Source organism: Carettochelys insculpta, chromosome 3 (genome assembly GCF_033958435.1).
Source record: "Carettochelys insculpta isolate YL-2023 chromosome 3, ASM3395843v1, whole genome shotgun sequence".
Lineage (NCBI taxonomy): Eukaryota > Metazoa > Chordata > Testudines > Carettochelyidae > Carettochelys > Carettochelys insculpta.
In genome coordinates this window covers 100,027,906-100,043,999 of record NC_134139.1, presented here as the reverse complement: position 1 = coordinate 100,043,999, position 16,094 = coordinate 100,027,906, and the positions used below count along the sequence as shown (strand labels likewise).

General features: G+C 44.9%; 1 protein-coding gene across 7 annotated transcripts in view; it reads left to right on the top strand.

Annotated features, from left to right (window-relative positions):
• The first annotated feature begins 279 nt into the window (after positions 1-279).
• Positions 280-16,094, top strand: part of AIG1 (androgen induced 1) — a 177,990-nt gene continuing 162,175 nt past the window's right edge. For 6 of the 7 annotated variants that reach the window (XM_074988720.1, XM_074988717.1, XM_074988716.1 and 3 more), the window contains exon 1: positions 280-609. In XM_074988720.1, coding sequence (XP_074844821.1) covers positions 469-609 — 141 coding nt within the window. In that variant the 5' untranslated portion in view covers positions 280-468. Of the gene's footprint in view, positions 610-3,030; positions 3,281-3,642; positions 4,287-16,094 lie in introns of those variants that run through there. The other variant, XM_074988718.1, reaches the window with a different exon arrangement.

Genomic DNA, 16,094 nt, shown 5'->3' with positions numbered 1-16,094 from the left:
AGGGGCAGCGTGGGGGAGACACAAGACTTCAGGGGCCAATCAGTAACCCCGCCCAGGGTTATTTCTGCACGCCTCGCGTTGTGTAGCGCCGGCCAGAGGACTAAACAACCAGCTACACCCACACGACCCCAGGCCGGCAGGGTCACCTGCTGCAGGGCTCTCTGGGGATGGAGCAGCCCCAAATCAGGGCAGGCTTCCTAGATTGCCACGGCAACCCCGCCTCCCGCATCTCCTCCTCTCCCCGCCCACCTCCGCGCCGGGCACCGCTCCGCTGCCAGCCGAGGCGCCTCCCCCGCGCGTGCAACAAGGAGGCACCCGGGCGCGCGGGCGCGCTCTTCCTCCCCGGGCTGGTCGCCGCGCGCTCCCGTGCCTGCCCGCGCTCCCCCTCCGCACGCGAGGGAAGCGCGCTCCCGCCGCCTTGCAGCCAGCCCCTGCTCTCAGGCCCTGCCTGCTTGTGAAAGTGTCAACATGGCGCTCGTGCCCTGCCAGGTGCTGAGGGTCGCCATCCTCCTCTCCTACTTCTCCATCCTGTGCACGTACAAGGCCATTGACATGCCCGCGCACCAGACCTATGGAGGGAGCTGGAAATTTCTGACATTCATAAACCTGGTAAGTTGCCCTGCGGGTGCGTCCCAGCCAGAGCTGCTCCTTCCTGCGGGTGCGCCTGGCCAGTGGTGTGAACGCCCCCCGGGGCCTCTGGCAGGAGAGTCGCTAGCCCAGGACTTCCAGATTCCCGGTGCCTAGGTCCCTTAGTCCCACTTCTCCATTGACAGCCATCTAATTGGGCGACCTTGGAGAGAGGGCGGGAGGAAGGGGCTGTGTCCTTTGGTGACTCCTTAAATGGGAAACACTGAAGAGAGCTAGTCCAGCAGAAAAGCCACAGCCATACTGGTTGGTTTTAAAAAACTCCCATGATCTGTTTCGTGTTTTCATTTAACCAGGCGACAGCAGCCCTGTTTGTGTCAACAGAAAGGTTATGCATAGTTCTGCTAAAGCAAAATATAGGCAGCTGTAAGGATGGCTGGCCCCCAAACCACAAAAGTACGGTCCAAATGGAAAACATGGCTTGCCATTCCTGGCCCACCAGAATACGATGGAGCTTAACACACGAGATAAAAGTCCCACAAACCACACATTTGGCAACCAGCTTCAGCCAATTTTTGCCTCCAAACCCACCCATGCACCTGTCGGATTGGAGGAAAAACATTTCTCCTTGCAATTTGGTGCAAAGCGCCAAACCTTACTGTCATACCATAAGACCACTGGGGAAACCTACTTCTGGAACTTCAGCCGCACTGAATCCAAATATTGTATCTCGGAAATGCATAACTGTAGGCAGATGTTGATGCACCACCTAGTCCACGAGGGGAAAAAAAGAAACAGATTTTGATGTATCTGGGTGTAATACAATGGTAAACCTCGTATGCAGCACCAGGACCTGGTAGTTTTCTCCCAAATCCACAAATTAGCTAATAGAATTAGACAAGATGTTATACTATTGTCAAGCCACCATTAAAGTCTCAACCCTGATGCAAGAGCACAGCAAAAACTCATATCAGCACAACACTATTCATTTTTGGGCTCAAACTCCAGTTCTCCCAACTAAATGAAGGCGAAATAGTAAGTACAGCTGCTGCAGTAGCTGCTGATGTACTTAATGTCTTTTAGATTATATAATTTTTTGGGTTTTAGGCTCTAACCTTTTTGATTTTCAAGGTTCCAGGTGCCAGATGCAAGAATTTTGTGACACAGTTATACTAATATTAATTGGGTTTTAGGTTTTATGGTAGGGTAGCAATTAATATTCCTTTTTTCTATTTCTATCCAGTTTAAGATCTGTTTTTACATATATTAATTTTTGATTATACTTTACAAATGCAGACCTGTTTTTGTTTTGGACTTTTACTATTGAAGAGCTAACCATCTTATATTATTTAAAAATTAACATGTTAAAATTAAACTAGAGTTTACTTAATTTTAAATTATGTTCTTTCCCATTCTCTGAACTTTCAAGCAGTATAATAGGGTATTGTTGAAAAAAATAGTTTACACTTACAATGTCAGGAATTCTTAGTAGAGTAAAACCAGTCCATTTGAATTAAAGGTCTCCTCCAGACACTTCCTGTAAACTTTGAGCTGTTGACAATGCTCTTTCTTAAATCAGTTGTAATTAACATACTACAATATTAAACAAATGAGACAAGACAAATTCTTTGGCTGCGTCTACACTAGCAAGTACATTTGAAATTGAGGTCAGAAGACGGCCCTCTTTCACAATAACCAGCGGAGCATCTACACTCACTCTGCGATCCTTCAAAAGTTACATCAAAAGAATGGGGAAGTTCCTTCGAAGTTGGTCCTCCATTCCCGTGGGGGGAAGAGCAGCCCACTTCGAAAGAGCATAAGTGTAGACGCTCTGCATGCGGCTATTTCAAAAGAGGGAGTCTGCCATGGCAGCGATCAGCTTGGCGGCGCTGCTCCCAGCAGGAGTGGAGCTCTATGACCCCAGTGTCCAGCACATTTAAAGACGCAGGCTCCCACAAGCCTGAAGCAGGAAGCTGAGAGCATGCAGGCTGCAGGGAACCCATGCAGCTCCCTAGGTCACGAGCCTCTGCGATGGCCAGCCAGTCCCTCGCCTTTCCCAGACCCATGGCCAGCCACCCGGACCACCACCCACTCCAGAGGCCCTCCAAGGACAGCAGGGAGCCCTCTCAGGAAGCAAGTCAGGCCCCAAAATGCCATGCCCCCTCCTGGATGGAGGCCAAGCTCCAGGACCTCCTTGCCCTATGGGAGGATGAGGATTTCCTCCAATAAACTGGGGTCTGGCACCACAACACCATGGCCTTTGAGCAGCTTGTGAAGGGGCTGATCAGCCACGGCCACCCCACCCATGCCTCAGACCAGGTCCGGTCGCAGGTTAAAGAACTGCAGCAGAGGTATTGCAGGGCCCGAGATGCAGCTGGGCAGTCGGGGGCAGCTCCCTCAAGCTGCCCCTATTACAAGGAGCTCCACCTCCTCCTTGGGCCGAAGGAGGCTGGACCCCCCATCGTTGTGCTCGACACAGCTGTGGCCGACACTGAGCCGGAGATGGCAACGGAGGGCAAGGAGCACCCAGGACCAGCAGCCAGAACCAGGCACCCGGGGACAGCACGGCGACTCAACCCCACCATGGATGATGACGGCTTAAGCGAGGGGGCCCTCGTCATGAACATCACATCTGGGCCATCCATCCAGGCCCCATCCACCTGTGGCTCTCCCGACTTCCCGAAGGGACCCATAGGTAGGTGGCGTGAACGCCAGTTGCCCTGGAGCCTGGGGAGGGGGCATTGGGTCCCACCTGGGGTGGCCGCAGGCATCCCACATGACTGCCAGCCCTGGTGCACATTGACCCCAGACAACTACATTCCCCAGGCCTGGGGGGACAATGCGCGGCATCAGCACCATGTGGGTGGGACAGCACCACCGGCTGGTTAGCCGTGGTGGAACCGGGAGGGGCAGTGGGGGGAGCCCACATCCTTGGCATCCATGCGAGGCACCCCGGGACATGGGCACCACAGGGATCCCAGGATGGGGGGGGCAGGGACACGGGGTCCTGTGCCTGTGACTAATGGTCGATTCCCCTCTCCCCTTTTGTCTCCACAGCTCCTGCAGCCAGCAGTCAGACCAGCCCCGCCACCAAGGGTGAGGGGAGTGACCCAGACCCCAAGCAGGGTGGGGAGGAGGAGGCAGGGGACGCTGCCCACACTGCTGTCCTGCAGGACCTCACCGGCGTGCTGCGGGAGTAGATTGCCATGGAACAACAGGCCTGGGACTAGCTCACAGCGAACCTCAGTGCCCTGACCCAGGCTGTGGTTGGCCCCCTGGCCCCGGCTGCCTCCCCCTTGCAAGCCAGTCCCATCCCCAACCCCTTCCCCACCATCACCAGCTGCCCTCCCATCCCAGTCCCCCAGTCAGTCTTCCCTCTGTTAACCACCCCCCCAGCCCCCCCGCCACAAGCCCAACCTCACTGTTTTGGTCCCAGCCCACCTGCCCCCAGCCAGCCTCATACAGCTGGCCCGTATGTTGCTGGCCAGGAGGAGGCCACACCCCCACCCACCCGCTCCCGCAGTGCTGACCTTGGGGACCACCCCGCACCCCCGCCCCTACCTTCCTGAGCCTCTGGCCCCCAGCCCTTGACCCCCATTGATGGGTAGAGCCCCCCGCTCCTACCCTTGGCCCTCCCGGGGCTCAGAGGGCACCCACTTGGGGCTGCAATGCCCCTATATATAGTTCCCCCCAGCCCCCCGTTTGCAGTTCTCCCCTTGTATATAGCACAGACCACTGTCTGGTGGCAGTAAAGTATTTATGACATAGTTCAACCTGAGCCCCTGTACATGTGTGGGGGTAGTGATGGGGATTGTGTGTGCATGGGGATAGTGGTGGGATGCATGTTTGGGGTGGGGTGGTTACTGCAGTCCCTGCTCAAAGGCCTAGTGCATGGCCTCCCATACCCGCAGCCTGTCCTGCTGGGCCTGGTGGCATGGGGCAGCAGGGAGCTGCTCGTATCTGCGCCGTGTCTTGACGGCCCACCCCTGCATGAATGGCTTGTGCTTTGCGTCCACAAGGTTGTGCAGGATGCAGCAGGCCCCAACCACCACCAGAACGCTGAGGAGGCCCACCTCCAGCCTGGTGTGGAGGCATCAGAAGTGCCCCTTCAAGCGGCAAAATGCCCGCTCAACTCTGTTGCAGGCCTGGTTCAGCTGCTCATTAAAAACGTCCTGGCTAGGCGAGTGTGATGGTGCTGGAGGGCTGGGGCGAGCCAGTGGCACAGCTCCAGGAATGTCCCCTTGGTCATCCTGAAGTTCTGTAGTCACTGGTCATCGCCCCAATCCTCCAACAACAGCCGGTCCCACCAGTCGCTGCTTGTGAGGAAGCCCCATATGCGGCAGATGAACCTGGGGACTGAGTGGGGATGTCATGCCCAGAGGACGCCTTCCAGAAGGGCAACTAATAGGGTGGCCACCCAGAGCTGCTGGTGCATGGCAGCCAGGACCATGGCTAGTGCGCTGGCCATGGCCTTGATGGGGGCGGGGGGGCTTGTCGGGATCCATGGTGGCCTGGATGCTTCCTCTACCCTCCTTGGTCTGTGTGCCTGGGGACAGGTAGCTGGCCGTCAGCGCATGCAGGCTGAGGCTTGGGGTGGGGAACCCTTTAAAGGGACAGAAGGTGGCGGCCCAGAAGGGGCTCCTCTGCCATGCGACCCTGCCCATGGCTCTTCTTGCCCCTGTGCTTTCAAAAGAGCACCCTGCGTAGTGTGGACACTCTCTTTTGAAAGTGTGTCTGGGGCCTTTCGAAAGGGTGAGTCGAGCCTTCGACCCCTATTGCCTGTGCGGACGCTCCCTTTCAAAAGGACGCCTTTCAATGTTCCATATCAAAATCCATCCTTTCAAAAGGGAGCTGTAGTGCAGACACAGCCTTTGAGTTTTGGTACGATGGAGATTATTTTTCCCTTTCTGGCTTTTATATAGGAATGTATTTAATATTCATGTCACCTCATCATTCATTCTATAGAAGTTTTCATCAGAGCAATTAAAAAGGAATCTGTTACTGACGGTTCTGTGATGTGATCTTAGGGTAGCAAGTATGGTTGCATTGATGGTTCTGTCCCTTACTCCTCCATAATACAAGCCAAACTGTTCTTATTTATTATTATTTATTTGAACCTATGAACATAAGGTACTGGGTCAGACCAGTAGTCTAGCATCCTTTCCCCCAATAGTGCCCAATGATAGGGACCCGAGAGGGAATGAACAGAGCAGGTAGTCATCAAGTGGTACATCCCCTGTTGCCCATTCCCAGCTCCTGACAAACACAGACTAGGGGCACCATCCTGGCTAATATTCACTGATGGACCTATAAGAATGCATACTCTTATTTTGGAATGATTGGTTCCTTCCTGTCAAGACACTGAATCACTTGTGTTTCTCTCTCAGTGCTAAATTGCCAGACAGCATCTTTACTTGTTGATGACATTTAGGTTATGCCCAAGTGGGCTTAATGGTGTCTCATATAAAGGTAAATTTCTTTGTTTCTGCTGGATTACCTGCCCTGTCTTCAGGAAATGAGGTGCTATCAGAGCCAGTGAGGCTGCTCTTCTCCAGAGGAAAGTCTGAATGTTAGGCCCGTGTACAATACTGTGTAATGGCTTTATAGCTTGCAGAGCTTTTTGTAAGTTTCAGTTTCTTCAACTGTTTGCAATTTCCCCATGTCAGTCCCATTCAGAAAACGTGGAGATAAAATATCAGCAACAGAATCTTGGCAGGCATGTGTTCTTACTGCATATTGTACCTCAGAAGGACAGAATGAGTCTTTGACATCTCACTGGCACACAGCGCAAGCACTTGCTGATTAGAAGGGGTATGAGGCGTTTGTAGTCAGAAGTGAGGTTAGGAGTCTAATCTGAACAAGTAGCATGGAGCTTTTTTGCATGTCTGGACTGTTGAGAGTCATTCCTTCTCTGCCAGCACTAGAGTCTCAGCATAAGTCAGTGACGTAGAAGAATAAGGCAACTGACTGTAGCTGGCCATAATACTCTTGCAATAACACTTTCTCTAACCTAGTTCTTATCATTGGTGCTTAATGTCATTTTGCATCAGATGATAATATTCAGTAGCTGAAAGGCATTTGAAGCAAAAACTAAATACCTAAAATATTCCTACTCTCTATTCATTAATTTGGACGGTCTTGGCGGCAGATTTACAGCCTTTTCCCTGCTTATGAAAAGAAATTAATGAACTATGAAGCCCCAGAGTGGTCACTTCTCACCCAAATCAACTTCTGTTTTGTAATGTTTGGATAAAGATCTACAGCATGATTTTTCAGGGTGTTTACCAAAATGTATCCATTAATAAAATCTGTGTTTATCTGTTTTGCCTATCAACAAGTATAGTGGTAGAATTTGGATGTTCATTCCCAAATATTTCCTTAGGTGTGAATTCTGAGTCTTTCCTGTCCTTGAATGTTTAACTCTTGGTGATAACTATTACTTTAACAGTGGCAGTGCTGATCACATACACAGCCTCTTTGCAGCTGTAGAAAGTAGTGGCATTCTTTGTAGTGCCAATGGCAATGGAAGGTTTATCTAGTTCGTGGAGCAATATGGAAGTTTGACAATATACCAGAAGTGCTTACTGCTGCTTTTGCAAACAGCCACCTATCCTTTAACTTCTCTTCTTGGTATGTGAGAGTTGATGCCCTCCAAAGTAAATGTGTTGTCTTATTCCTGGTGAAAATTTCTTTACAGCCACAGTGTTTCCATCTCGTTTCAATCCCACAGACTCAATTAGACCTCACTAAGTTACCTGCAGTGAAACGTGAAAAGATGGTTTAGATGGGATACTTTTAAGAGCAAACGTAATAGGATGCGTAACATTTCGTGTTGTGGTATCTGCCTTCCTCATCTCAGTTTAGACTTTCAGCATTAGATGTAATTGGAAAAGCTCTGTTAAATTGGAAATGGTGCACGAACTGATTTAAATAATTGTTTACAATCTCCACAGTCAGTAATTCTGTAGTTTCACATTTGAGTTTCTAGAGGACTCTTAGGTGAATGCTATCTGGTCCTGGTGACATATTACTGTTTAGTTCATCAGTTTGTTCCAAAACCTCTTCTAATGACACTACAACCTGAGATGGGGATGTCAAAACATTAACTGGTAAGCATGAGGCTTATCAATATACTACTGTTTAACTGGCCATTGCCAGCAAGCTCCACTGGCAGCCAGCTGAGCTAGAGCGACCCAAAACATGGAGGCCCAGTGGGCCAGGAAGTGGGATCCACATTAAAATGGATAATAGTTAAGTGCTATTATTTAAGCAGTTAACTATTTCAAGATCCCTAATCTGGAACAGTTCCTCAGATGTGTCACCTAAAGAAACAGCTCATGTTTGGGAATCTCAGCCATGAAGAATTCATTTAGTTTCTCTGAAATGGCCTTATCATCCTTGAGTCTTACTTTAACATCTTGATCAGCCAGTCGTGCCATGGGTTATTAGCAGGCTTCCTACTTCTGGCGTACTTAATTTTTTTCTCTATTTTTGAGTTTTGGCTATTTATTTTGGCCATTATAATTATGTTTTACACTTCATTTGCCAGTGTTTATGCTCCTTTCTATTTTCCTCGCTAGGATTTGCCTTTTAAATGATATCTTTTTGTCTTCACTGCTTGTTTTACTTTGTGGTTTAGTCACAGTGACACTTGTTTCCTTCTCTTGCTATGCTTTTTTTTTTTTTAAATTAAATTTGGGGTATCCATTTAAGTTGAGCCTTCATTATAGTGTTTTAGAAAACATGCATACAGCTTGCAGGGATTTCAACTTTTGGCCCTGTGCCTTCTAATATCTGTTTAACTAAACCCTTCATTTTTTGTAGTACCCCTTTCTGAAATTAAATGCTGTAGTGTTGGAGAGGTGTGGTGTTTTTCCCGCCACAGGGATGTTAAATCTGATTATATTATGGTCACTATTACCAAGCAATCCAGTTATATAAACTTCTGAGAGCAGATCCTCTGCCCCACTTAGGACTAAATTAAGAATTGCCTCACCACTTGTGGGTTCTGCAACTAGCTGCACCAAGAATCGGTAATTGAAAGTGTCAAGATACATTATCTCTGCATCTCATTCTTCAGTGACACCCAGTCAATGTGGGAAAATTGAAATCCCCCAATATGGAGGTTTTTTATTTTAATAGCTTTTGTGACCTCCCTGAGCATTCCACCTTGACCAGGGGAGCTCTATAGCTGTGGGGGGAGAGGAGTCGAAAGTATTTAAATGCTGAGTGCTGGGATGAGGAAGAATGTACACGGAAGGGGTTTGGGGTTTGTATGAAAGTTACAAGAAAATTATCGTAAATTTAAGTTAGTAAAATGTGTCTTGGTCTAAATCACTCCTACTTTTCATCATGTCACCGCGTTATCAAATCTTAATTCCTTGAGCTGTAGACCAGAGTTAGAATTTAGCAAGATACAGTATTGCCACAAATTTATATATCAAGGATAGTACATATATCAAATGGTAAAGAAAGTCTAACATTGGTCATGGTAACTGAGACCAAAATTGGGACTAGATTTTCAAAAGCCAAGAAACAATAACTGCTTTATTAAAAATGTGGTCTTGAAATATGTTGAGTGTGCTGACAAGCATGTTTGTAACTCATGATTCAGTGTAGCTGAGTTAGGAGTGAACTTATTCTGTCTTCCATCTCCATCCCTTTTAAGAGTAAGCTTTTCAGGGCCTTCTTCTATGTGCAAAGTACTGTGGACATGACAAGAAACAAGAACAATGTATAGTAAAGCATCATGTATTAGCAACGAAGGGTCCTGTGGCACCTTATAGACTAACAGAAAAGTTTAGAGCATGAGCTTTCGTGAGTTAACTCACTTCTTCAGATGCAGCATCTGATGAAGTGAGTCTGTGCTCACAAAAGCTCATGCTCTAAACTTTTCTGTTAGTCTGTAAGGTGCCACAGGACCCTTCGTTGCTGCTACAGATCCAGACTAACACGGCTACCCCTCTGATACTTGACATCATGTATTAGCAACTGTTGGACTAATTAGCCAGACCAGGTGTCTGACCCTGCACAGTGGCGGCAGATTTTATGTTCCTGTGAACCTTACACCAAATCTAGAAAAGCTCTCTTCCCCTCTGTGTGTCACATTTACCATTGTCTGCTTCATCAAATGTATGGGATAATCCATATTTCAGTTGAAACAGTGATGCTGTTGAAGGGATTTGAAACTATCCCAAAGGAGATTTATTCTTCCCTGTTGCTGGTGTGATTTGCTCCTGTTTCCAGGCTCATCCTGGCCAGAGGCAATAAACACGTACACTACCTATTTGCTTTCAGGCAATGTTTCTGGATTCCATTTTGTCTAATTTAAATAAGTCACTAGAATAGTCTTTATAAGATTTATATTATTTTAAGAGGGCGTATTATGGTTTAAAGCAAGGACTAGAACTTTAAGTGGCTTCAGTTTTGTTCCTAACTGTGCCATTGATTTGATACTGAATTTAATCAAATTTCATAACTTGCTTGCTGGGTGTTTCACAACAATGTGGCAGACCCATGCAAACACCTATTCATCATTTAAAAGGGGGCTAAGTGTGTAACAGCTTGCTTCAGTCCATTGCTCTAGAGTGGATTTCACCTTTTGTGTTTCCAGTTCTTTAATTGCCTATATATCAATGTTTGTACCCTATATAATAAACAAGACCACTAAATGTTGTTAAACAACAGAATGACTGGCTTCTTAAGCACCTATCTATAATATGTAGGAGGAGAAAACCCTTGTATGATCATGGGGAATTTAAACATTAGTGAAGTGTGCAGGAGATCTTTTTACTCCAGTACTAATATATTCTTGCAATTTCTAAATATTATGGATGAAAGATTCCTCACTTGAAAAGTATTCATCAAGCAGGAAGGATTTCTATGAACAGTTGAAGAGGAATTGATCACCAAACTAAAACATAGTGCTAGCTTAACCACATTTGTAATGTGCAAAGAGAATAAAGTCCAGACTAATAAAACACACCGACTTCAAAGAACCAGTTTCACAAAGCTGAAAGTCATTCATTAGGAGCCAAACCTCCTGGAAGAAATAATTTAAATGGAAGAAAGTGAAACAATTGGAAATTCTTTAAGAACATTTTACTACAGGGGCTGGCAACCTTTGGCATGTGTCCCATCAGGGAAGTCCACTGGCATTTTATTTCTGTTGACCATCTACAGGCAGAATCTTCCTCCCCTTCCCGCCCCCCGTCTCCTGGCCTGCAGTTTCCAGTGGCCACAGTTCGCTGTTCCTGGCCAATGGGAGCTGCAGGAAACAATCACCAGCACATCCTTGCGCCACTTCTTGCATCTTCCATGGGTCATGGCCAGCCAGCAGATTTCCCTGATCCTGACTGAGTGGGTAAGTGAAGGCAGCTGTTTAAAAAAGCAAAAAAAACTCAAAGGTAAAAGTGAAAGAAAGGGTAAGTTGATCGAACATTTTCTTCCCTCCCATATATATAGTCTATGTTGATAATGGAAGCAAAGGGGCAGAGGGAGAAATCTGTGGCAAGCAGAACTGTGGATAAGAAGTTCAGAAGTCTGGTTGCAGAGCAGGGATCTATCCAATGTAATAGCGACTGAAAGAAGTGCCTATGTTTATCTGCCTCATGGACAAACAAACAAACTTGGCATTTTTGATGAGATAAAAGTTTTATTGGTACTACATCAACCATTTTTACCATGGACTTTGTGTGGCATTTAACTTGGCACCATGTGACATTTTGATTAAGATAGACTAGAACAGTGGTTCCCAACATTTCATTAGTGTGGACCTCTAGTCATCCCCCAAGCCATGTGCAGACCTCCAGTGACCCCTCCCCCCACAAAAAGCCCATTTGCAGACCCCCATCTAAGCCAATTCTAGCTGCTATGTACACTTTATTAAATGAAAAAGGAAACCACAACAAAGATTTTTGGATGACAATTAGTAACATCATTGGAAGATATTTAATTTAAAAATAATAATTGATTGTAATTTTTCAGTTTATTTCAAACTTATGTTCTATGGTCATATTTATTTATCTTTTATTTTTTTCAAGGACCCCCTGCAATGCTCTGCTCTGTAGGCCCCGGGCTGGGAAGCACTGGACTAGAACAATATAAAAAGTCTGTCATGTATTAAGTGGGTTCAGATGGGCTGACAGGTCTCAAAACAAAACTGTAAATGAAGAAGCACTGGACCAGGTGTGTTTCTGGGTGGGGTTCCACAATAATTGGTGCTTGGCCTTATGCTATTTAGCATTCTTTATCACTGACCATGAAGAAGAAAAAAATCACTGATGAAGTTTGCAGATGACACAAAGATTGGGGGAATGGTAAATAATGAAGATGACATCAGTGATTTGTGTGATCTGGATCTCTTGGTAAGATGGTCACAAACAAACACTAGGCATGTTAATACTGCCAAATGTAAAGCTACCCATCAAGGAAGAGGAATGGGGCCCATACTTATAGACAAGGCCTCTAGTCTAACAAGCAGTGTCTGAAAACACTTGGGGGTCTTGGTGGATAATCAGTTGAACATGAGCTCCCAGCACAAAGTTGTGGCCATAACATGGTAAAGCGCCCCTGAGATGTATAAACAGGTTTTTTTTTTTTTAGTAGGGAGGTTATATTATCTGTATTTGGCACTGGTGTGATTGCTGCTGTAATATAATATACGTTTCTTGCATCCATAGTTGACAAAAGATGTTGACACGATGGAGAATGTTCAGAGAAGAGTCACAAATATGAATAAAGGGTTAGGAAAGCATGCTTTATCATAATAAACATATTGAGCTCATTGAACATATATGGAGCTATCTTAACAAAGAGAAGGTTCAGGTGTGTCTTAGTCATCGTTTCTACGTATTTGTATGGGGAACAAAAAACTGATAATGGAATCTTCAGTCTAGCTCCCAAAAGCGTTGGTATAACTATCTCCAGTGTCTAGATCAGGGATCAGCAACCCCTGGCACGTATGCCAAGAGTGGCACATGAGCCATTTTCATCACCAGATGAGGGGGGAGCTCAATCCTGCCCTTCCTCCCCCCCACAGCCAGAGCTTGCTCAAAGCCAGGCCGCCTGTAGATTAACGAAAGACCGGCTAAAGCTACCAACCACTACCTAAAGCTTGGTGTCTTTATTTATTTATTTATTTATTAATGAAGCTGTTTTAAGTAGGATTATTAGTGGCTTTTAAAAGTATCACTGTCACTTGGACTGTACACAGACGTCAAAAAGTCAAATTTTGGCACTCTGCCTCAGAAAGGTTGCTGACCCCTGGCTCTAGATGTTGACATTAAGTAAATAAGATGTACATTTTTCTTGACAAAAGTTATTTATCATTAGAACACTTAACCAAGTCTTGTGGTGGCTTCTCCATTACTGGTAGTTTTTAAATAAGATTGGATATATGTATGTATGTGTTGCATGTCACCTCCATATTGATGCACATAGCAAAATTCATGCCACTCACTGGTGGGAAAAATTAGAAGGAACATTGGTCATGAGACTAGATTATCACGTGGGGCCTCTTCTGGTTTTATAGTCTATAAAATTGGCATACTGTTATTTGCCCACCTTTTTCAAGTGACTGGGTGTGAGAGTCAGGACAATTTTAGATGAAAAACATTACATAAAAGTGTTCTTCCTAAGGATGAGTCACCAGCATGTTTACACATCACTGTAAACATCCCTGCACACCCTTTTGCAGCCCAGTGTAATGCTGCAGTTGAGCCCCACCTCACTTCCTCTAGATTAGGGCAGCAATAGACTCCCTTGGAAAGCCTGGGCAAGGAGAGCTAACATACAAAATAGCACATCCCCTTGTATAAGGCTTCAGGGCCAAAGCAATGATAACAGTCCATAAGGTTCTTATCTTAGAGACCCAGTTCAGAACTCTAAAGCTTAACATCTCTAACACCAGTCTCTTAAGTCTTGAGTAGGCTGGTCTCCTGCAGCCTGAGCAAAATTCACTTGTTATTTTTTTGCACCTGCTCTAGTTTGTGTAGCTTCCTCTTTCATGAAACCCAGCTCAAAGGTATGGCAGGGCCACTTTGAGTGCACCCAGACTTTTCCTGCTGTAGTCTCCAGCATTTTCCATAGAAGGGTAATTGAGTCCTTTCCATCATTCCATTCGTAGTTTAGTTCTTGAGCATACAATCAGGAGCAATTATTTATGTGTCAGTTCATAGAGCAGGAAACTACACTATATCTCTTTAAAGGATTACAAAGTGACATTTTAATGGTGTTTAATGCATTTGAGAGAAATAGAAATGCATGTATATAGGAGCCTTTTAATAACTATATATTCTACAGCTTTCTTTCATACGCTTAGGTTGTAAACATGTCAGTGAAACAGTGCTGAATGGTACCCTAGACTCTGCAATAAAACTGCAATAATATCACTCTTGTGTTCCTTATTCTGTGTATCATTTTTCCCTGTTACTTTTGTAACACTATTATAAACCGAATAATATTTCAGGGCTGCAATTAATTTTTATGTTAATATAGTTTTATTTCACAAGTGGGTGTTAATATAGAAACATATAATTTTTGTAAGAATTCACAGATTATGTCCATTATTAAAAGTCTGATGTATAGTGTTTCTTTGTATAGGTGTGATTTGAGGTTTTATATATTTATAGGCATGGTAGTGGCTTTAATTAGTAGCACTAGCATTCTTTCACTAATTTACCCTGCATAAGTTATAGGTATGATTATAGAATAGTGATACATAATTAAACTTGGTGAGAAATTTAGAATGTTGCTAGAACTGTGCCAAGCAATGAAAACTTCACATTGTCTTATTTCCAGTTCCCTCTGGTTTTTGAAATGCTTCTTTAAGTGATATGTGTACCTAAATTCTTACTACCCAGTTATGTGCCTATGAGATATTAATTTGGTATACTGTATAATGTGCCTTGGAATTTGGATGTCTGTTTTAGAACTTAGTCCCAACATAAAATGTTTAAATGATATAAATTTGCCATTTTACATATATTTCTGTTGTATTCAGGAGACTACATAGGTATAATCCATTGACATTTTTAACAATGGACTTGGTTTATCATTATTAAAGAAAACTTGTTCAATAAGGTAGGTGAGAAAGGAAGTTGCTAGGGTTTGTTGTCAGTAAAAATGAAAAAAAGGCTCTGAACAATTGATTTCATTGCATGTCTTTGTGCATGTAGTGGTTTGTATGCATGCAAACAGTTGTGGGTCAGAGACTAAATGTGTAGTCACTTATTTTATTTCTTAACCTGAAAAAGAAAGTACAAGCTGATCATTATATACCAAACATACAAAACTCGTCCAGATATTTAAAGTAAGAATCAGATATAAAAAATAAGAGTAGGTTAAATGTTCACTAACTTTTTTATTGAATGTATAGTGGACACACAAGCACACATACGTAATAAATAAAACAATGAAATTATATCAAAATTATATACCTTATAAAATAATTTAAGAAAAATACTTCAGGAAACCAGATGAACAAAACATTCAAATCTCACCTATCAGATTTTATTTTGTTTGGGAGTGAGGAAGGGAAAGTACAGTAAAAATAAAGTAATATAGTTGAGTAAAAATAAACCATATTGCAACAGGTTAAATACTAACATATGTATAAAGTAACAAGATAAACTATGTCCTATAGAAGTAGAGAAACAGTTTAAAATCCACAAGATACTGTTACGCCAAGTATTTCTCTGAATGAGATACATTTAATAAACTATCCCAGATTCCCTCCATTGCATTGTCTTTCTTTTTGTGCTTCAACTTTTTATATTTAAACACCACAGATTGTTGATTCCATCATGCAGACAATAATAATTTGGATATGTTGCCTATTATGTTGCATTCATTTAGATCCTGATCCTACAAGGTGCTCTGCTCAGGTGCAGGTGTTCACCCTCCTGGATTTCCTGTTCTTTGGGCTAGGTATATAGGTCAGGAGTGTGGAACTTGCAGAAAAATTAGTCACTGACCTGGCTCCCAAACAGGGAGAAAAAACACTTTCACAGATTTGGCCTCCAGTAGATAAGCAGGAAAAAAATATTTCCTTCATGCTCCCGCTCCCGGTGGGCTGGGAGGCACTGAGGCTCAGGGTTCATCTGCAGAGCCATATTAACTCTTTTGAGGACCCCGGGCTAGAAGAATTTGTGCCCCCCCCCCCCCCGCCAGGCTCTGGGATGAGGCCAAAATGAGGGATTCAGTGTGTGAGGGGTGGGGGCTGCCAGAGAGCAGGCCAGGCATGGGTGCAGGAGTGGGCGAGGGTTAGAGTGGGAGATAGTGTGCAGGAGCAGGCTGGGAGTGTAGGTCAGGGCAGGACCTAGGATGCAGAAGTGGGGTGGGGGTGCGAGGTCTGGGTGGGGGAGAGAGTGAGTGTAGTAGTGGGCTGTGTCTGAGGGATTTGGGTGGGAGGGAGGATGCAGGAGCGAGTTGGAGGTGGGGGATGTGGGTCTGGTCAAGAGGTGGCAAGGGATTGGGGTGCCTACCTGGCACAATTCTTGGGGGGGAGG